This window comes from Camelus ferus, chromosome 10, assembly GCF_009834535.1.
Source record: "Camelus ferus isolate YT-003-E chromosome 10, BCGSAC_Cfer_1.0, whole genome shotgun sequence".
NCBI classification, from domain to species: Eukaryota; Metazoa; Chordata; class Mammalia; order Artiodactyla; family Camelidae; genus Camelus; species Camelus ferus.
The window spans coordinates 45796991-45818684 of NC_045705.1; the positions used below are offsets into that span (position 1 = coordinate 45796991).

A 21694-nucleotide genomic window follows, 5' to 3' on the forward strand; every position below is an offset into this window, starting at 1 on the left:
ATCTGTACGTCAGGTAGTTGTGGGTCACTGACCAGCCTGTGGATTGGTACCCCTGGTACAGTCAACTGAAGTTGAAGTTTAAATGAGTATGATACAGAATTTGAGGATCCAGAATGGTGTAGTAGACACCAGACTTACATGCTTGGTAGAAATGTCTACCATTTATTAAGGGTTTACTGTGTGCCAGGCACTCTATGAAGATCTTTACATACATTTTGTTATTTAACTTTGCAATGATCTCAAAAGGTAATTGTTACCATTTTACAGATAGGAAAATGAAGATTCAGAGTGGTTAAGTAACTTCGGCAAAGTTATATAGACAGTAAGTAGCTGACCCGGTTTGAATCCAGGCCTGCCTGACCCTAAAGCATGTTCTTTTAACCACTGTTTTATACTTGCATCCTGTAGGTAGACATGGACCAGATCATGAATCATCAGATATATCCTATGGGATAGACACCTGGGAAATCTGCTTATCTATGCCCCTTTCTCTGAGAATTGTCCCTGACCTACCTATATTCCTCTAGTTACAGTGTCTGGTTCATTCCTGATCCAAGCTGGGAAAATTTCATTGGTTCAAGAGCATTGGACTCTAAAGATCATGTAACTGAGGACCCTATTTGGGGGCAGCCAGTCATGTTTATTGTCTACAGTGTACCAGGTATTGTTCTAAATATAAATACTAGGAAGACAGCAGACGAAACAGACAGAACCTGTGTATTGGAAATATTGTAGTGGACAAAGACACGAATCTTGCCAAATGGAGCTTGCATTCTAGAGTCTTATGTAAGAGTAACAGGAAGAAGCTGGTCTGCATAGAGGGGCAGAAGAGGACATGCAGTCTGTAGCAGATTAGGTCATTGTTCTCAATTGTCCACCTCAATGTACCCATTCTTTTGCTGTGGCTTCTTGGTGGATGGAGTGTACTTCCCTGTCCTTTGATTTTGAGCTTGCTTTGGGCAATGAATGTTAATGAAGCTAATGTAAGCAGAGTTTCTCAATATACCATTCTTTTTCAAGGCTGAATGAGTATTTCATTGTATGTATATGCCACATTTTCTTCATTTGTCAGGGGACACTGAGGTTGCTTCCATGTCTTGGCTTTGTGAGTAATGCTGCAATGAACATGAGAGTGTCGATATCTCTTGAAGTCCTGATTTCGATTCCTTTGGTTATATACCTAAAAATGAGATTGCTGGAGCATAAGTAACTCAGCTAAGGGACAGTTAGTTCATTCTCCTCAACTGTTTTCTCCTAAAATAATGATTTGTATCCATCTCTCTCAGGAGAAGATTGATCTGGAGCACACTAGTCCTGATTGACTTTCCCCAGTATTACTGAGATACCACTTTCTGTTTGCAAACAGTGTAAACTTCCCATTTGTGCAGCTTTCTGACTAGGTATGACTAGGTTTTATTTTTAATTTTTTGAGGAACCTGCATACTATTTTCCATAGTGGCTGCACCAATTTATATTCTGACCAACAGTGTATAATGGTTCCCATTTCTCCACATCTTCACTAATACTTGTTATCTTTTGTTACCAACACTTGTGTGTGTGTGTGTGTGTATGTATATGTGTGTGTGTGTATATATATATTAATATATATATTAATATATATATTATAAAATAACCATCCTAACTGATATGATTTCTCATTTTGGTTTTGATTTGTATTTTCCTGATAATTAGTGATGTTGAACACTTTTTCATATACCTGTGGGCCATTTGTATGTCTTCTTTGGAGAAATGTCTTTTCAATTCCTTTGCCTAATTTAATCAGGTTATTTGTGGGGGTTTTTGCTATTGAGTTGCAGGAGTTCCCTATGTATTTGGATATTAATGCTTTATCAGATATATGGTTTGGAAATATTCTTTCCAGTTTCATAGGGCCCCTTTCATTTTGTTGATTGTTTCCTTTGCTGTGTGGAAGATTTTTTAGTTTGATGTCGTCCCATGTGTCTTTTTTTGTCTGTGTTCTTGGTGTCATATCCAAGGAATGATTGCCAAGACCACTGTCAAGAAGCTTTCCTCTATGTTTTCTTCTGAGTTTTTACGGTCTAGGTTTTACATTTATGTTTTTATCCATTTTGAATCAATTTTTGTGTATTGTGTAAGATAAAGGTTCATTTTCATTCTTCTATATGTGCATATCCAGTTTTCTTTGACACCACGTATTGAAGAGACTATCCTTCCTCCATGGTGTTTTCCTGGCACCTTTGGCAAAGATTGGTTGTATATGTGTGGGTTTATTTCTGGGCTTTCTATTCTATTCCATGGTCTGTATATCTGTTTTAAAACAATCCCACTTGAATAGCATCAAAAAGAATACAATACTTAGGAATAAGCCTAACCAAGGAGGTGAAAGACTTGTACACTAAAAACTTATAAAACACTGACAAAAGAAATTAAGGCAGACACAAATGGAAGGACATCCATGACCATGAACTATAATAACTAATATTGTTAAATTGGCCATACTACCCAAAGTAATCTACAGATTCAATGCAATCCCTATCAAAATCCCAATGATACTTTTTACAGAAGTAGAAAAAATATTCTAAAATTTATATGGAACCATAAAAGACTCCAAATAGCCAAAGCAATTTTGAGCAAAAAGAACAAAGCTGGAGGGAGGCATCACACTTTATGATTTCAAAATATTTTAGAAAGCTTTTTAGGTTTTCTTGAATGAGATCTGGAAAGTCTCAAAGCTCTCAAAATTCTACAACCACATTTGTTTTTCACTAGAGATAAATTAGGTGAAGATATACCATAGTTGATACTTCATTGCAAATATGATTTGTATTAGAACATCAAGAGCTCTTTAACTGCAGTCTTATTGAAAGCCTCTTGCTGCCTCTAAATACTTTCTTTATGAAATGGTTTTAAATTAACTTTGAAACACCAGCTTCCTATGTTCCACTGCTAAGGCTACAGCATATATTTATGAAAACATTTCTGCTCACTAGGACGCCTAGTTAATTACATACTGAGCTTGTATCAATATTGGGCTTGTTGACCTGCAGGCTGTTTAGAAGTTGAAGCCTTACGAGACCATCTGCCAGTCCCTGACATTGGAAATGCTTTTCTCTATTACTGTAATGAAATCACTAAGTTCATTTCCTGTTTCCAGTCCTTATTCAGATCTTCTATCTATTGTCAATAAGAGGATATTAAAATACTCAGGAAAGTCCACATATCCTTTTCATCCTGATCCACGGTATAGCAAGTGGCTTTGTGTTTTAGTGTTGGAAATAATAAAGAATGACGTCAAGTCTATTGTAATAAAAGAAGGCTGCTTATTAAGCCCTTTCTTTAACTGCTTTCCCTTTGACATCATGGGATCTGTTTATAATTACTTTTATGGGTTTTCCCCTTACCATTCAGGATTTATATGATTACATGAGAAATTGAAATGTTTTGGGGAACAGTTCCTTCATAGAACTGACAATTTCCTGCTCGGTCAGGTCCATTTTGCATGCAGACTCCAACAATGAGATAGTGGGAAGAAAGGACAAGGAACCTTTGTATATTCTAGAGGAGTTTAACTTCCTGGAGTACGGGCTTGCTTCCAGGAAGGAGTGTGTTGAAAGCAAGGTGGGTGGGTTGGTGGGGAATGTCTATTTATCACAATCTATAGTTCAAGAAAATGCATATATGTGGCTTTATTGTAAGTCACTCAATCAATGTAGGATCATGTAGTTTTGTTTTGAATGATTCCTACTGACCCCATATCATCTCTGAAAATTCCCTCTTTCTTTGGGACCGTTTTTGGGAAGGCTGGTGGCTTTGTAAACCTACGAGTGTGCTTTTTTCAAAATGCAACTGGTGGACTTTTGCTACCTGTACCCAAGAACAGGCATTCACTTGGCCAGTCAGCAAGCACTTCTCCTGGAGCAAACTTACGTCCTTTAACTTTCCCATCACAGAGAAGTCTATACTCTGTCACCATTGGTAGAAAAAAATAAATCTGCTGATGTTGTGGACTCTGGAACAAAGTCCCTAAATTGAATTCTCTAATTTCTTTTTAGGTTTGTTTTAGTTTTGGACAAACCAGGTAACGGTCCTTGTTTATCTTTAACTTATAGAAGTTATTTTAGTTTTTATAATTATATTACTCAATATTTAAAGCAATTTGGAGACTTCTTACTCCAAATGCACCCCCTTTGCTTGTTGCCCATATGAAGTGGTATGTGAATGATCTTCCAAATTTCACATTTTCGGATGAAACTTGACTGATCTGAAAATCTTAGTAGATTGTTCTCTTTCATCCTATTTGGACATGTTTTAATGTGGGTTGACTCTTTCTTTAGAGCCGTTGCAGGGAAACACACAATTTTCCAGAACAACTCACAAACACTCAAAGATTATTTTATCTTTTTGGAGGTTGCCACAGGTTGTGCCCTGAGCACTTATAGCCCCAAAGGAAACCAGGAGGATCATGCTGCAGAAGCCCTTTGGAGGAACGTGCCAACTGCTCCGTAACCATCAGTTGGCTGTCCTTTGATGGAGAGATTAATAGTTTCCATAATCATATCATCCTGGTTGCTCTGTACCCAGAGTTTACTGAGACTTAACAGAAATGGAAATTAATTGAAAAAGAAAAAAAAATTCTTCCTCTCTTGTCTCCCCTTCAACCCTCTCATCTGGAAAAGTGATGAGAAAGAGATTCAAGCGTTTGTTGCCAGTAGGAGCTGAGATATTTATTTTCTTTTGCAAATCTGGATATAAAGAACCAGAAGAAAGCAATTTGACAGTGGAGAGGAGGTAGGTACGGGAAGAAGGTTTAATGCCGAAATAATTCCAAACAGAACAAAAACTCTGGGCACTGGACCCAAGATACACTTGGAGGGTTGTCCTGTGAAGCTGTGGGCACTGCTCCTGAAAATAGGTGCAGAGGGAGCAGAAAAGGGGTTTTGTAGCTGATGTGATTGTCATCTGATGGATTGGTCTAGTGATTTTTATCTGTGTCTGCTTCTACCACAGAGGAGCTGCCATAAGTTTATTTGCCACATCCTGGAGTTTGGGAAATACTTGTTTTTGGTTAAAATCTATTCTTTCTTTTCTGGCTCTGAAATTTGAGTTCAATTCTTTTTAGCCCCTACCATCACTCTTGACCAGTTCTCTCACCCTATACTCTAGTGCTGATTTCTGTAACATTGCTGTTGAAACTTGGAGGATTTCAGTGGGCAGGGATTTGGTCTTCTGTGGGAGAAAAAAAAAAAATTCATAGAACACAGGTATCTTGTCATATCTTCAATCAGGGATAAACTTCCAGTGTGATCAGTAAGTGCTTTGTTGGCATTTACTGAACCAGTAAGAGAAAAACTGAATTGTAGATAAACATGTCTCATTCATTCATACTGTGGTATGTTATAATGTGTTGAACTTGCCATGTGTTAAGCACTGTGCTCAGTTAGTGGGATTAAGAAGTTGACAATTTAAGACAGGAGGAAAACAGAGCTAGTTAATAGCCATTTATTCCATTAATTTCTGAAAGGGTCCATCTCACCCCTGAAATGATGTACTTTCACTTCTCCAAGTTACATGCTGCTCAGAGATTTGGGGCTCTCTTAAGGCTAACCTAACTGTAAGAGATATATAGGTCCCTTTGTGGATAGATAGTCCCTGCAGTTAATTGCAGGCCCAACAGCAATCTCCCTTCCACTGTTGCCCATCCTCCATGATAACTAAGGACAGCAGCTAAATCTTTTCCCCTACTCTTCTTATGGGATCTCACAAGGAAATCACCTCCAGCCTAGAGCTTGGTCATATCCTCTTCCAAGACCATTGTGTTGATTGGGTTTCATGATCAGCACATAGTTTATGACTTCATAGCATTTCCAGTGCAAGGCTTCTGCAATGACACACTGGTCTTTTTCTGTGTCCATGGAGTTCTTTATCTTACCACCCTCCCCCACCTTTCCTGGAGGAGTTGCCTGGTGACGCTTATGAGGCTGATTTAAAGCTCTACAAGATTTATTCAATGATTTTATTATAGAGGCAAACAATAACCATAACTGCTATACACGTGGGCCAGTTGACAGACAGGACAGCCACGTGGGGATCTTCCCCTTCTTTGCCTTTAGCCAGGTGCACACCTGGGATTGTATCTCCATGACGCTAAATGGGGCAACCACAACCACAGTCTGAAGAGGGAGGAATGGAGTGGCTTGCTTTGCAGGAGCTGATGAGAGGCTCTCAGTGGTATTTTGAAGTGGCTCTGAACTTGCTAAGTGGCCCTGTGATCTGTATTAACCCATATCATCCTGAGTTCTCTGAGGCTTCGTTACCCAGGGCATGCTTTATAGTGAGTCCTCTTGGTTCTTTCTGCATATCAGACACCTACTTAGCAGGTCAGATCCAGCTTATTTATGCATCTGATTATCAGTGGCTTTGTTGCCCTCTGAGGAAAAAGTTATGTAACACATAAGCCAGAGCCCGCAGTGATGACTAAAAGCAGATTAAGGGCATGGCTGCTGCTTTCTCTGTAGGGGAACACTGGTCTTTTTTTGATAAATTTGTGCCAGAATAGAGCCTGTAAAGAAAGTCTTCTAATATCTGGAACCTGAGAAAAAGTGCCCCCAACTAACCTCTTCCGGAGTAGGGTAAGGGGTATTAATGCCATGTAAATAGGATTTTCCTATCTTTCCTTTCTGACCATGTGGAACTCCAGGAGTTGCATTCTTTGTCTGAATGGTATAGCTTCCTCTCCTGACTCTTTCAAATGGTCACATTTAGAGTCTTTCAGAATCTTCCTGATTGCTGTGAAAGCTTGATCACACTACCTTGGACTCATTTGGAGAAACAAAGGAGAAGCAACGTTAATCATCAAGTTGGCTCATTTTCCCTGATGTAGACTCAGTAATACCCTTTCATAAAAGCTTCAGAGATCATTAATTAGACAAATGGTACTGGCTTCATTTTCTGCAGCCCCAACAAATACTGTTTGACTTGTAGGAGGAATGACTAGTTGCATTGAATGAGAGGGGTGATAATGTCTCTTTAAACAATACAAAGCAAACATTAAGACAGCAGATACTGGTGGAAACCAAGTGTGCCTGGGGAATGGGGCCTATTTCTCCAAGAGCAGTTTTTTCATGCTGTAAGATAGTCTCTCTCATTCAAAATATATGAATAGCCAGTACTTGTTAATGATTCAAAACTCTCTGTATTTCCATAGTGGCATTTTCTCCTATTGTTTGCTTTATTACCTTGAGCAGGAATGCTGTATGGAACAACTCCAGGGAGAACCATTTACATTGTCTTTTATGTAAATTATGTTCCCTAGACTTAGAATGTCTTGGCTGTTCCAGATGGTATTGAGTGCTTTCATAATTATCCCTTAATAATGGACTAGGAGGTTTCCATATGACTCAGAACCCGAAGTCAAAAAGTCTAGAAACCTAAAGAACCTAAAAGGAAGGAAGGAAGGAAGGTAGGAAGGAAGGAAGGAAGGTGGGAAAGAAGGAAGGAAGGGAGGAAGGAAGGTAGGAAAGAAGGAAGGAAGGAAGGGAGGAAGGAAGGAATCCTTTGGGTTCCTTAATCCATTTTTTGAAATTTTGTGATATATTGAGGTGAAAAATTCTCTGGGTTAAGTGAGGCCTAAGATTCTTGTCCCCCTCTGTCACTTCCTGTGTGACTTAAGGCAAGCTATAACATACAGCAAGTAGAAGTCTTTGTCATGACTGATACTAATTGGCCTGTTCTGCTCAATGTGTTTGAAATGACCACAAGCCACCATTCCTTGGAGTAATGTGTTGAAGCAAAGATATTCAAATGATAAACAGGTTTGCAATTGTAATTTTTATAAGTGTAGTTGAGAATTGAAGCAGATTTTGGAATGAAACTTGTGTAAAGCTGTGTGTGAACAGAGCTGTACACAGCTCGTCCCATAAAGCCATTTGGGTGTTATCAGAAATGAGTGCTCACTAAAGGCATCATGTTGTGAAGATTACTGTGCTTTTTGGAGGAAGGTTTAGAAGATTTAGATCTTGAAGTCTCAAGAGATTATGTCTGACCTGATCTCTCTCCCTCATCCCTTTGCCTCATCAAATTAACTTCCATTTGAAAATGGATAGAATCCCATATGTCTTCTAACATCTGAGGTCTTATTGCACAAAAAAAGAGAAAGTCCTCCATACGTTCCATAATCATGCAGATCACGAAGGCTATTGTTACTTTTTATACTTTGATAAGGTATTTGTATGAAAGGTTTTAGGGTTAAGACATATATTAAATGTTCCTGTCTGTAGTGATACACTACTTCATTGCATTTTTTTGAAGAGCCTTAAGGAAAGGGAAGATGAAGGAAACCTGCAATTACTGAGTGCTTAGTGTATGCTAGGACCTGATGGAGGGAATTTACTTACATAGTCTCATTGATACAACAGTCTAACAAGGGAGATGACATCATCTCTGTTTTTTGGATGAACAAAGGTTCAGAGAGGTTAAGAAGTTTGTTGAAAATCACACAGATAGTAAGTGGAAGTATTGGAACTTAAGTCGAAATTTGTCTGACTATAAAGCCCATTTCCTTACCTAAAAATGCTTTATTTCCTGCATTTATCATATGAACATTGAACTGTCATCATATGAAATGCTATATCAGTTTTACTTGTTCTTTTCTCAAGGAGATACATGAAATGACAAAGGTATCAAGTCTCCAGAATTGGAACACTTCCCCTGATGTGAGTATTCTGAAAGTATAATACTCATGCAATCTTCCTGAAAAAAAAATTCAAAGATTTACTTCAAGAAAATAAAAAATGAATTCCAGTGATTCAGCCTTTGATTTAAAAAGGGGGCAAGCTTTGGGTATGGCTGGTTCCAGACATTCAAACAAAGTCATTAGATCTTAGTTTCTCTTCATCTTTCAGTAGTGCTCTTCATCTTGGTGTTACTCTCCACTGGCTGATTACCATTAATTCCAGCCTTTTATCCTCCAAGGTTAAAATAAGAAAGAGAATCTTCTAAATTATAAACAAGTCTTAGGCCTGATTCTCATCAGTGAACCAATTAATCTGGCTAAAGGCTTGCAATCCTCTGATAAGCTGTTCAGAGTCATGTGTCTATCCTAGAACTGAATGGGGAGGGGGTGGAATAAGGGCCACCCAAAGCAGATGGACTAGGACTGGAAGAGAGTGTGTCTCCAGAGGAAAACAGGTTCTGTTAGTGGAAGAAGAGGAAATAGATGCTGAATAAAAACAGTAATATTCTCTATAGGCAATGAACCAATAAATCAGGAAAATTGTTAAGATCAAATAATCACCGATAATGTTAATGTGGCATATGATGCAGTTGTTAAATGTTAATGTAATAACAAATTGTAAATAAAAGTCTAGATGATTTCAACACATATTTGAGGCACAGTAAAGAATTGTTGAATGAATGAATGAGACATTAGGAGGTTCAGGGTGGACTGGGTGGAGTAAAACATTCTAAATGCCTTGTTAAGGAGAAAGGTTATGGATACTGACTAATCTTGGTGTTTTTAGGATAGTATACATTGAATTATGTTAAGCATTCAAAGATAATCACTATTGAAATTAAAAAGATGGGAATTTCTAAACCATTGATTTTGAAAAAGGAAAATTTGTTTTATCCAGCAAAAGTTAGGTTGAGAATTAAAAATAAATATACATTTTAAGCCTAAATATACCCATGATATAGTAAAGAATATACCATAATAAAATAAATGCACCATAATAAAAGGTAAAGATTTTTCTAAGAGACAAAATCAAATTTTATGTTGTTTACAGGAGATAAACCTAAGACAAACAACATCCAATAAAGGGATGGATAAAGATAAACTAGGTAAGTGATAATACAGAAAGCAGGCATTGAAAAACTAAGACAGAATAAAATTGACAGCAAAAAAAAGAGACGTATTATTTTATAACCTATAAGTGATACAATTAATAAGATGTAACAGTCATAAACTTTAAAATACCATATAATAGAGGGAACAAATATAATGCAAATTTTGTTAGAAATAAAAGAATTTTGTTTCAGTCATAGGAAACTTAAACTTACCTCTCAGAAATGGACAAACCAACTTTGAAAAAATTAAAGTACAGTAAAAGTAAAGACATAGAGAATGTGAATAACACTATTTTTAAATGTTGATTTTGTATATTTTAATTATTTATCAAATCTATGCACCAGGCATTGTTCTAAATACTTTATAAACATTTAATCCTATAACAGTCCTCTGGGACAGACATGTTATTATCGTCACTTTACAGAGAGAGAAACCAAGGCATGGAAAATGTAAGTAACTTGCTTTGGGTCACACAGCTAAGTAAATGGCAAGGCTGCGTGTGGCTCTGCAGTCCGTGCTCTTAACTCCTATGCTGTGGGTGCACACGTATATAGACTTTTGTACCTTACAGTAAGAATATTTTGGGTCTCCACATTTGGTTCTTTTCTTCTTGGGCTTATGGGAAGACAAGGCTTTGAAGATCTCTTGCAGTAAAGAAGAGCAATGTGATTTGTTATAGCCAATGAAATAAGAACAGAGATGACAAGTATCATTTCTGGGCCAGTACTTTTAAAAGCTGGCCGACCACCTTGAAACTCTCTCTTTTGGAGTGATAGCCATGACTTAAGATGGCAGAGCCACAAGATGAGGTTGCTTGAATCCCTGAGTAACCACACAGAGAACCACATGGAGAGGGGCGGCCCTGGAGATTCACCCAGTACATGGGGTAGACTTAGAAATAAACCTTTATTGTGTTTATATAAAAAAGGGAATTCATTACTGACTCTGCCCTGATTATTACATACCCCAAATGAAGAATTCACATTCTTTTATAATTTAATGTAACATCCATAACAGTAGGTAATGTGATGAGCCACAAAGCACATCCTAATACATTTCCATAGGAGAAACTATACAGACACATTCTCTGACTCAGGTGCAATAAAGGAAAAAAAAAATTTAGAAAGAGCGGGGAAGCAAGAAGAACGTAACTACATGGGGATTTTCAAATAATGGATACTTTTCTAGGAAAGGATTCAATACTAAACCCAGGAAGAGGCAGCAAACCTTAAATGACTAATACTCATATTTAAAAGGTAATAATAGAACTACCCCATCTCTACCTCAAGGCAGCAGAAAATTGTGGGAAATTTCTGAATTATTTCTGCAAAGATAACAAACCTTGTTAACAAAACTGAATAAGAACAGTTACACACATAAAAAGGAAACTGTAAGCCAATCTTATCTATTAATATGAATGCAAAAATTCTAAACAAAATATCAGCAAATAAAATTCAGCACCATACTGAAAGATGTAAAAATATACATTTAAAAAACCCACCATGATCAAGATGAGTTTATCCCACGAATGCAAGGATAATTTAACATTTGGAAATCTTTTCATGTAATTCAGTATGTTACTCGACCAAAAAAAGAAGAGCTATATGATCATTTCAATAAATGCCAACAATTCATTTGATAAAATTCAAATTTAACATCTGTTTCTAAGAAAAACCCCTTTATAGTCTGAAATAGAAGAAGATTTCATTAACATAATACCTATAGCAGGTACAATTCCTAATTGAAACATTAGAAACATTCCCATTAAAGTCTGGAACAAAACAGGATGTTATTATTGAAAATTGTTCTGACAGCCCTATCTAATGTGATAGGATGAAAAACAAACAGGTATAAGGTATAAATATTAGAAAGGATCAAAATGTTATTTTTTCATATCTTCTTTTGTTTTTCATTAATCTTTTTTTTGTCAAATAAAGCACAGAAGTAGAAAACTACATCATATTCAATTATTAAAAAGCAAATACTCCTGTTTCTGTCACCCAGCTCAAGAAATAGAACTTTATCAGTCAACCAGATGCCCCTCTATATGCTCAATCATAATTCTTGCTTTCCCCCAAAACAAACCACTGTTCTTTTATGATGATCACTTACTTGAAAAATGCTGTAATTTTTTTCAGGTGCACTTTCAGAGGATGTGATTATATACCTAGAAAGTTAGGAGACTTGCCTGACTGACCTGTTAGAACTAATGAGATCAGTGGGATGGACTTTGCTCCTACAATTATCTTCTCTTTCCTAAATCATCTATTTCTTCTGCCCTATTGAAATACTCTTTCTCTAGTATCTCCTGTTTAAAAAGAAAGAAACAAACAAAAAACCCTCTCTTTACCCCACATTCCCCTCCAGCTGCTAGCACATTTTTCTGCTCCTCTTTAGAACAAAACTCCTGAAAGAGCTAGCATCATCTCTGTGGCCTGATCTCACCTCTGCTCATGTAAACTGGATTCTCGCTGCCTCACATCACTGACATTGCTCTTGTCAAGGATCCCAATGACTTCCCTGTTGCTGAATCCAGTGGTTACACTACTGTCCTCAACTTGGAGTAGCGTTAAAGGCAATTGAAAGAATCTTCTTAAAACACTTTCTTCTCTTGGCCTCTGTGATATCACATTCACCTGAGTTTTTCTCCCTCCTTGGTGTCTGTTCCTTCTGTCTCCTTTTCTGGCTCCTCCTCTGCTTAACCTCTGAACCTTGACATGCCCCAGGGTCCAGTACTGGACCTCTTTGTTGTTCCTTGATTCATTCTCTCCCTAGGAAATTTCATCCAGTCGTGCAATTTTATATACTGTCTTTATATATGATCTTTATATGGTGACTTCTAAATTTATATCTCTGCTTGTGATCTTTCTGAATTTTGGAGTCCCATTTCTTAATGCCTGCATGATATCTTCAGTTGGATAGCTAGGAGGTATCTCAAGCCTTACAAGTTTAAAAGGAGACTAAATTTTTTCCTCCCTGACAAACCTGCTCTCCCTTTCCCCATCTGCATCTCAGTAAATAGAACCATAGTCTACCCAGTTGTCAAGTAAAAATCCTAAGAATCATCCTTGAAACCCCCTTTCCCTTACTACCCCTCTCCCCTAGACCCTGCCATTAATTGGTGTGTTGACTCCATCTCCGAAGTGGATCCTCAGCTTGTCCTATTTCCCGCCTCCATTCTGCCCCATATCCACCATTGTATCTCAGCTGGGCTCCTTCAGTAGTTATTCAGCCAATCTCCTTGCTTCCACTTTTAGTCTTTGCCCCCACACCCACCACCACAATTAATCACCTGTCCGCCTTAGAACTGGGAGGAGGGAGAAAGGGTGTGATTTTGGAGCCCTTTTAAACTCCATCCTGAAAGATTGATTTGACTTTGTAAAAACAAAAAAGTTGTACAAGCCATCTTAAATGGAGTTAAAGACAAATAGAAGGCTTAGATGGCAGCAATGCATGTAACGGTTAATATTCATAATATCTAGAGATGAATCTAGAATATAAACAATACAAAATAACCAGATTGAAGAATGAGCAGTGATATAAGAAATGCACATGTGAACAAATGTCTGAAAAGATGCTCAGCTCTGCTAATAATTAGAAAAATGCTAATTATGGATATTTGTTTTTGCTATTCAGATTATTGAAAATTAAGATGAATAACATACACAATTGGCTAGAATGAGGAAGTTGTTTTACATTGTTGAGAGTAGTTATGTGGGTTGGTGTAATCTTTTTGGAAGGCAATCTGGCAGTATTCCACATCTGGGAGTCAGTTCTACAGAAATACTAGACTGAATGCATATCTGCACAGGTATTGGAACATAGGTTCTAGCATTCAGTTGTCATTCACTGAATAATTACTTACTGAGAAACTACTATGTGCCAGGCCCTGGGATAGCCAATGAAGATTCAACAGAAAAAAAAAAAAAAGAAAAAAAAATCTGACACAATTCTTCCCCTGTGAGAGATATAAGTAGACAAATAGTCAACAATAGTCATGCTAATAGCTGTAACAATGGTTGGTACAAGTGCCAGTATGAGAAAGGGACAAATGGGGAATCTAATTTAGGCTGGGGGAAGTTTTACTATCAGGCAAAAAACTGACCCTTTAGTGAAAACCTGAAGGATGAGAGTGTTAATCAGGTGAAGAGGCAGGGGTTGGGTGTGTGTGGTGAGAGATCTTCAGGTTAAGCACGAGGGAAGCTCCCGAGGTGGGAAGGAACTTTGATTAAAGGACTAGAACACAGAGCCGTGGATGGAGTGCAGTGAAGAGGAGAGTGATAGGGTAAGAGGCAAGAGGGGTGAATAGGGGCCAGATTTGGGGCCTTTACAGATCATGGAAAGGAGCTTAAATTTCATCCTATGAATGATTGAAAGCCATTTTATAGTTTTAATCAGAGTAGTGGCATAATCATGTTAGCATTTTTAAAGTGTGGCAAAAATTGTGTGCACTGTATATGATAGTTTTTGGCATATTTTTAAAATAAGAATGGACAGAAGGAGAGACCTGAGTGGAAAAAGGAAAACCGGTGAGGAGGTAATTGCAGTAGTTCAGAGATGATGGTGGATTGGACAAGGGCAGTGGCAGAGGAGATGGGGAGAAGTGGATCATTTCAAATATATATTGAAGTAAAAGAGACAAAATTGACCCAATTCGTGGGATGGAGGAAGTGAGAGAGAAGCTTATGAAAGAAGGAAGGAGGACTTGGAGGGCAGGGAGATCAAGCTTGCTTTTTTTTTATTCAGATGAAATTCACATAAAGTGAACAGTGCTGTGGCATTTAGTACCTTCACAATGTTGTACAACCACTACCTCTAATTCCAAAACACTTCCTTCATTCCAAAAGAAAACTCTGTACCCATTAAGCATTCACTTCTCATTTTCCCCTGATACCCTCCTTCACACAACACCCTTGCCCTTGGCAACCACCACACTGTATTCTGTTTGTATGGACTTAACCTATTTTGGATATTTCATATAAATTGAGTCATGTGATATGTGACCTTTTGTGTCTGGCTTCTTTTATGTAGCATAACACTTTCCAGGTTCATCCAAGTTGTAGCATGTATTAGTACTTCATTCTTTTTATGGCTGAATAGTATGAATAGATACTGTATGTATCTACTAGCTTCTTTGTCCATTCGTCCATGGACATTTGGGTTTTGGATGGACATTTGGATTGTTTCCACCTTTTGACTATTGTGATTATTGCTCCTGTGAACATTTGTGTATAAGGATTTGTTTAAGTACCTGCTTTCAGTTCTTTTGGACATATACCTAGGAGGGGAATTGCTGGGTTATCTGTCAATTCTCTGTTTAACTTCTTGAGGAACCGCCAAACTGTTTTCCATAGCGGCTGAACCATTTTACATTCCCATCAGCAATGTTCAAGGGTTCAGATTTCCACTTCCTCACCAACAGTTGTCATTTTCCCAAGTTCACTTTTGAATATGGTAAGATGCCAGTGTGTCATGGAAGTAGAGATATAAAATAAATTATTGGATATAAAGGTTTGGAATTCAGAAGGGAGATTTGAGCTAAAAATATATATTTTGGAGTTGTTAGCATATCAAGGATACTTAAAGACACCAGAGAAATGACATTGACAAGGAAAAGGACATGGACTGAGAAGAGAAGAGGGCCTAGATCCTTGCCTGGAGAAAACCTGAATATCTGGAAGGAAGAAAAGAAGGAGCTGGCAAAGAAGATAGAAGAATCAGTCTAAAGGCACCATCAAGCCAGTTTAGCAAGTAAGAAACTGGAGATTGGGATGTATCCCCTCTCAAACATGTTCTGCTGAAGATCCAGGCAGTGCAGTGAGTTGTCTTTTTTTTTTTTCTTTAACCATTCATGGAACCAGTACTTTTAATATCTCAAAAGCCATGTCTCAGGGTCAGAAAACTCTTTTGCCATAGATTCTGCAGATCAAGATGATAGGACAAACATAAGGAGAAACACCATTTCCTGTCTGGGTAACACCCAGAGCTTCTCATTTTGGTACAAAGATGTTCATGTCCTAATCTCTGGAATCTGTGACTGTTATCTGCCAAAAGAGACTTTGCTGATGTAATTAAATTAAGGATTTTGAGATGGGGAAATTATCCTGGATTATCTGGGTAGCCACAAAGTATTCACAAAAGTTCTTACCTGTGATAGGGGAAGACGGGAGAATGAAATTCAAAGATGCTACATTACTTGCTTTGAAGATGGATGCATGGGTCACAAACCTAGAACCAGGGAAAGGCAAGAAAACAGATTCACTTCTGGAGCCTCCAAATGGAACATAGTCCTGCAGACACCTTGATTTTAGATCAGTGAAACCCATTTTGGACTTCTGACCTTCAAAACTAAGATAATACATTTGTGCTTTTTTTTTTTTTTAATGGCTAAGTTTGTGGCAGTTTGTTACGGGAACAGTGGGAAATGAATACATTCACTAAGATTGCTTCTTTTCTCAAGTGTCTTGACTTATTTACCTCTTCCATAGCTTCCATGGAAATGTCATTTTTTTCACTCTGTGATATCATTCTGGTATTAAGAATCAAACACTTCTAATCAGGCAAATACATATTTTCTCCAACTGATAGTTCTTTCTTTGTGCCTTCTCAGAGTATGTGAATTTATTTTAAATTGTATCATCGAGTCCAATGAAAATTCTTAATTAGTGGAATTCCAGGCACAATGCTGGGGATGTTTTGGGGAGGGTCAGGGTCATCTTCTGAATTCTGTCAGAGAAATGGGAAAGCCCCAATGCCTGTAGTCTCCCAGGGTTGTGGGATCTAAGTATGTTTAGAGAGGCTCAGAAAAGATGTCTGCTTTGCTCAGTCCTTCAAGGTGACCTTAGATAGGGTTCATTAATATCAACTACTCAAGCCTCTCCACCTCAGGGCCAGTGCCCAACCTATTCTCCTGATCTCTTTGGCAATGGGCTCACTAAATGACTTGGCCCCATCTCTCTTCTCTAACAGAGATGGTTCAGTCCCTCCCATAGACCCAACTTGAGGAAAGTTATCTTTGACCTCAGCTTGGTTCTAAAATGTCTCTACTTGGTCAGTGCTTTTCATGGTATTGTAATAAGAACACCAGATTTAAAGTCAGAATGTTTTTGCTTGATTCTTGATTCTGTTTACTAGCCTGTACCAGAAAAGGGTCATAGAGCCTCCTGTGTCTGAGTTTCCTTATCTGTAAAATGAGGATAATATTTACCTCATAGAATTATTATGCAGATAAAAGGAAAAATGCATTTGAAAGCTGTAAATGTCCTGCATTAAAAGTATATCCATACTCAACAATGAAAAGGAACAAATTACTGATACATGCAACAAAATGGGTGAAGTTCAACAGCATCATGTTAAGTGCCAGGAACTAAAAACCTATACACACCATATGATTCCCTTTATATTACATTCCAGAAAAGGAAACAGTAGAGGGACATAAACAACATTAGTGGTTGCCAGGGGCTGGATGTTAGGGGAGAGGATTGAAACAAGGGAGCTTTTCTGAGGTGATGGAAATGTTCTATATTCTATTTGGTGGTTACACAACTGTATATGTTTGACAAAACTCACAGAGATGTACCATCTCAAAAGGGTGAATTTTACTGTATGTAAATTGTATATCAACAAACTTGACTTTTAAAGAACTGAAGCAAAAATTGTAGTGTGATATATATATAGTCCTTCAGGACAGGATCTGATGAACACTCAGTAAATAACCTAGTCCAAATTTTTGGCTTCTGTGACATGTTGTAAACATATGATTTTCTGCTAAGATAGCATGCTTATCTATTTGCAGCTTTAAACTTTAGTTGGGAAATACTGAGCACTTCCCTTCTAAAAAGGTCAACAATTGCTTTGCCTTAAGGAACAAGGGAAGTCACCAGGAGAGTGATGAGGTAGGGCTGGACTACCAAGTAACCTAGAAGCATAGAGGTATCTGGGAAGTGTGTGTGTGTGTGTGTGTGTGTGTGTGTGTGTGTGTGTCTTGTGTGTGTGTCTTGTGTGTGTGTATGTGCGTGTGTGTGTGTGTGTGTGTGTGTGTGTCTTGTGTGTGTGTCTTGTGTGTGTCTGTGTTGGGGATCGGGGGAGGTGGTTCCTGCTTTGGTCGCCAACCGGGAGAAGCAGTACAAGCCTATGGGAGGTCATTATGCCAATAATGAATCTTATCTTGGTTTGGAGGGAATTTTCAACGCTGGATTGTTTAGTACTAGTCAGACTTCTGTAGTTAAGAGTGGTCTAACATTAACTTAATTAAAACACCAGTCAGATACACGTGAAGACTAAGGCGTGAGAGTCTCGGCGCAGGCTGGCGGACAGTCAGAACCCAGAGGCGGTCAGCTCCCCGGACGCTCCCCACGACCGGCAGGCGAACCTCTTTCTCATTGGCCACCGCCCGGCAGCCTCGGGCGCCCATTGGCCCGCCCCGACTCCCGCTTCTATAAGAGGCGGACAGCGGGAATCCGCGGACAGACCCAGCTCACCGCTAGTGGCGCCCAAGGTGAGTGCGGAGGCCCCTTCCCCCGGGACCGGGGACCACCGTCGCGAATTTCCCGAATGCTGCGGCTCTGGGAAGAGTCAGGGTCACCCTCTGGGAGATAAACGCCCGTGGGAAGCTGGGCCTGGGAAGTGAAGTTGTACCCCTGTGGTCACTCACTCTTCTCCTTTCCTCCTATTCTCTTCGTGGAGAAAAGACTATTTTTGAGCGCCTTCCTTGTGCTAGAAATAGGCTCTTTGTATATTATCTGATTTCACCTCCCCAGCAAACTCTGTGAGGTAGATATTTCTTGAACTTTACAGGTGAGGAAACTGAGGTTCAGAGCTGAACCCAAGTCTGTTTGATTCTCCTGTGCTAGCAGAAACAGACACATTCTTTTTCCTTCCCTTCCTCTCCGTCTAATGGCAACATCTCTTTTTTCCTTCTCTTCCTATAAAGGCAACCCTCCCTTAGACACCCCCAAAGAAAGGGAGTCTGATGCAAAGCCTCTCAGCATCTCATCTCATCACCTCCACCCAAGCCCAGGACTAAGACCTTGGGTACCAGGTTACAACTGACAAAGAGGCATAGGGCCTAGTAGTTCAGATCCTGTCGATAGTCCAGGTAAGCTTAACTTTGTCTCTGATCATTTGGTTTTCAGAGGTTTAAGTTAACTTCCCACTGATGCTCTACTGTCGTTGACTTGGGGAAAAAAATACCAGAGTTGAACTTTTTAGTACTGAATCACTATATTGTACACCTGAAACTTAAAAAAACAAAAACAAAAACAAAAACAAACAAACAAAAAAACTGGACCCAGTATAAAAAAGAGCTGAAATTGTAGGGGGAGAGGAGGTAGACTTTCATAGAGGAAGAGTGCCCAGTTCAGGCCACAATAGCCAGGAAGACTGCAAGAAGCCCATGGGCTTGAGTCATGCTCTGAAAGGATTAGATTAGAGAAAAAGAAAAGGAAACTACTAACTTGTATTGTATGCCTATTAAATTCTAGGCACTGTGCTAGGCAATGTTTTATCTTATTGTGGTCTCATTACAGCCTTGCAAAGTATATCTGCATATGCATGTTTTACAGGTGAGGAAACAAAAACTTGGTTAATGTTACCGAATGTTGTGTATGTTACCAAATATTGTCTACGTTATACCACTTCTCTATATTTTCATATTTTATTTTTAGAGAAGTATACCAAATTCATTATGATTGAAGACAATAAGGAAAACAAAGACCATTCCTTAGAAAAGGGAAGAGCAACTCTCATTTTTTCCTTAAAGAATGAAGTTGGAGGGCTTATAAAAGCACTGAAAATTTTCCAGGTAAGCACTCTCCATATTTCTGCATTGAACTCTTATAAAATGAGTCTATAAAATTATTTGTAAATTCTTCAGAAGTGCACTACAGAAATTTTTAAGCACTTAAATTTCTAAAATATTGTTCAATTCTATCAAGTAGGCAAAGGATACAAACAATATACATAAGAGGAGATGCAAATAACTAATAAAGAAATGGAGGAAAGATTTGGGAGAAGCAAGTTTTGATTTTATTAGATAAAATATTACAATTTAATGATATTTAATGATACATTAACAATATATTAAATGATATACAGTGCAATAGCAAAGATTCAAAAATTATACTGCTCCCTACCATCAAAGCTTCAATGCATGTGGCATTTAAATACACCTTTGGTGTGAGGGAAAATTGGTGTGATGTGTAGGAAAACAATCTGGTAATATATATTGTGAGTCTTAAAATGTTCACATATTTTTACCCAGTAATTCCACTTCCATAAATCTGTCTTAAAGAAATAAGGCTCCGTCATCAGAACATGAATATTTACTGAGTACCTGCCAAGTGGAGGGTGCCCTGCCAGTTACGAGGGATGCAGACCGGAATAAAGTAGACATAGTGTCAGCTCTTACAGTGTGAATAGTCTAGTGGAGAAGACAGACACTAAACAAATAATTGTAGTCAATAAATAATTACATGTGTGTAAACTGAACTGAAAGAGGAGTACCATATACTATGATATCATTGACCTGGGAGACAATCTAGTTTAAGTGCTTAGGGACACAAAGATTTATTTATAGAAGCTAAGAATTATAAACAAACTACTTAAGGTATGGGACTGGTTAAATTATGCTACTAGAAAATCATTGGGGTTAACTCTGTGGGCTCTGTAGGCAAACCACCTGAGTTCAGATCCTCGCTCTGTCACTTACTGACTGTGTGATTGTGGGTAAATTAATTAATTTCTCTGTGCTTCATCTTATCATCTATAAAGTGAGAACCCTACCTACCTGATAGGGTCATTGTGAGAACTAATAAAGTTAATAGATGTAAAGTGCTTAGGGTAGTTCAGAGTAAATTATCAATAAGTGTTAGCTATTTATAAATGAACTTTATATATATATGCTATGCTATGAAGTAGACATTTGAAAATAATATTTCAAAGAATTAAAAATTCTAAATATAAACAAATAGTCTCGAAGAGTCTGTGATAAAATCATCAGTTCTTTTTAACCAAGCACCTCAGTCCCACTACCTAGAGGCAACCTCTTTTAACTATCTCTGCTCTTTAGTTCTTTTGGTGATGATTTTATAATATCTAAAAGTTGTTCTGATCTCTCTCTTTGCATTGTCAGTTTATATGATATTTATTTACTCTATATTGTGAAAGATACTGATACCACCTCCATCTCTTCTCCCTCTACTCCTCCCCAAATTTGATGATTACATGATTATTTTAAGCTCTTCTACTGATTATCTTTGAGTCTTTAAATAGCATACCTACATTTCTTCCATCAACTTTCTTTTTTATTTTATTTTTAATCAGTGGATACTTGTGCATGGTTTAAAAAGTCAAACCCATATTATAAAGTTTATAAAGAAAACAGCAGTCTTCTGCTTCATCTCTCTTCATCCCTAAACTCCATTTAGTTTGTGGACCTAGGTGCAGAGGGTTTTTGTTGACCTAGGTGCAGAGGGTTGAGCTAATCATACTGCTTATGTCATGTGGACACTGTCCTCTTTGATGTATACAGCTTCCTCCTGTTTCATTCAATCTCCATTTCTCTCTTCTGACAGGCAACTACTCAGATGTGTTTGAGCTGTGAATGCCATTGAATTATCTTTTTATGTTACTTAGATGTTGAGTTTTTGCATGTGCATGTATTGGTAATTTATATAAAGGTTATTGTACAATACACATTTCATTTACTCAGCACTATGTTCTTAAGACCTACCCATGCTGCTGTGTATCCATCTCATTCATTCTGACCGCTGCATAGTGAGTGATGTGGGTGTGAACCCACCTATTTTACTTATCCTCAGCCCATAGAGGGCAACCATTTTCAACTATTTTAACTATATTTTCTAGTAT

General features: G+C 38.0%; 1 protein-coding gene across 3 annotated transcripts in view; it reads left to right on the forward strand.

The window, feature by feature from the left end:
• Positions 1-1697: 1697 nt before the first annotated feature.
• The window catches only part of TPH1 (tryptophan hydroxylase 1), a 38323-nt gene continuing 18326 nt past the window's right edge, over positions 1698-21694 (forward strand). The window contains exons 1-5 of one of the 3 annotated variants that reach the window (XM_032488905.1): positions 1698-8693; positions 9765-9819; positions 18089-18323; positions 18759-18923; positions 19492-19628. In XM_032488905.1, the coding sequence (XP_032344796.1) occupies positions 19512-19628 (117 nt within the window). In that variant the 5' untranslated portion in view covers positions 1698-8693; positions 9765-9819; positions 18089-18323; positions 18759-18923; positions 19492-19511. Of the gene's footprint in view, positions 8694-9764; positions 9820-15090; positions 18324-18758; positions 18924-19491; positions 19629-21694 lie in introns of those variants that run through there. The other 2 variants (XM_032488904.1, XM_006195130.3) reach the window with 2 other exon arrangements.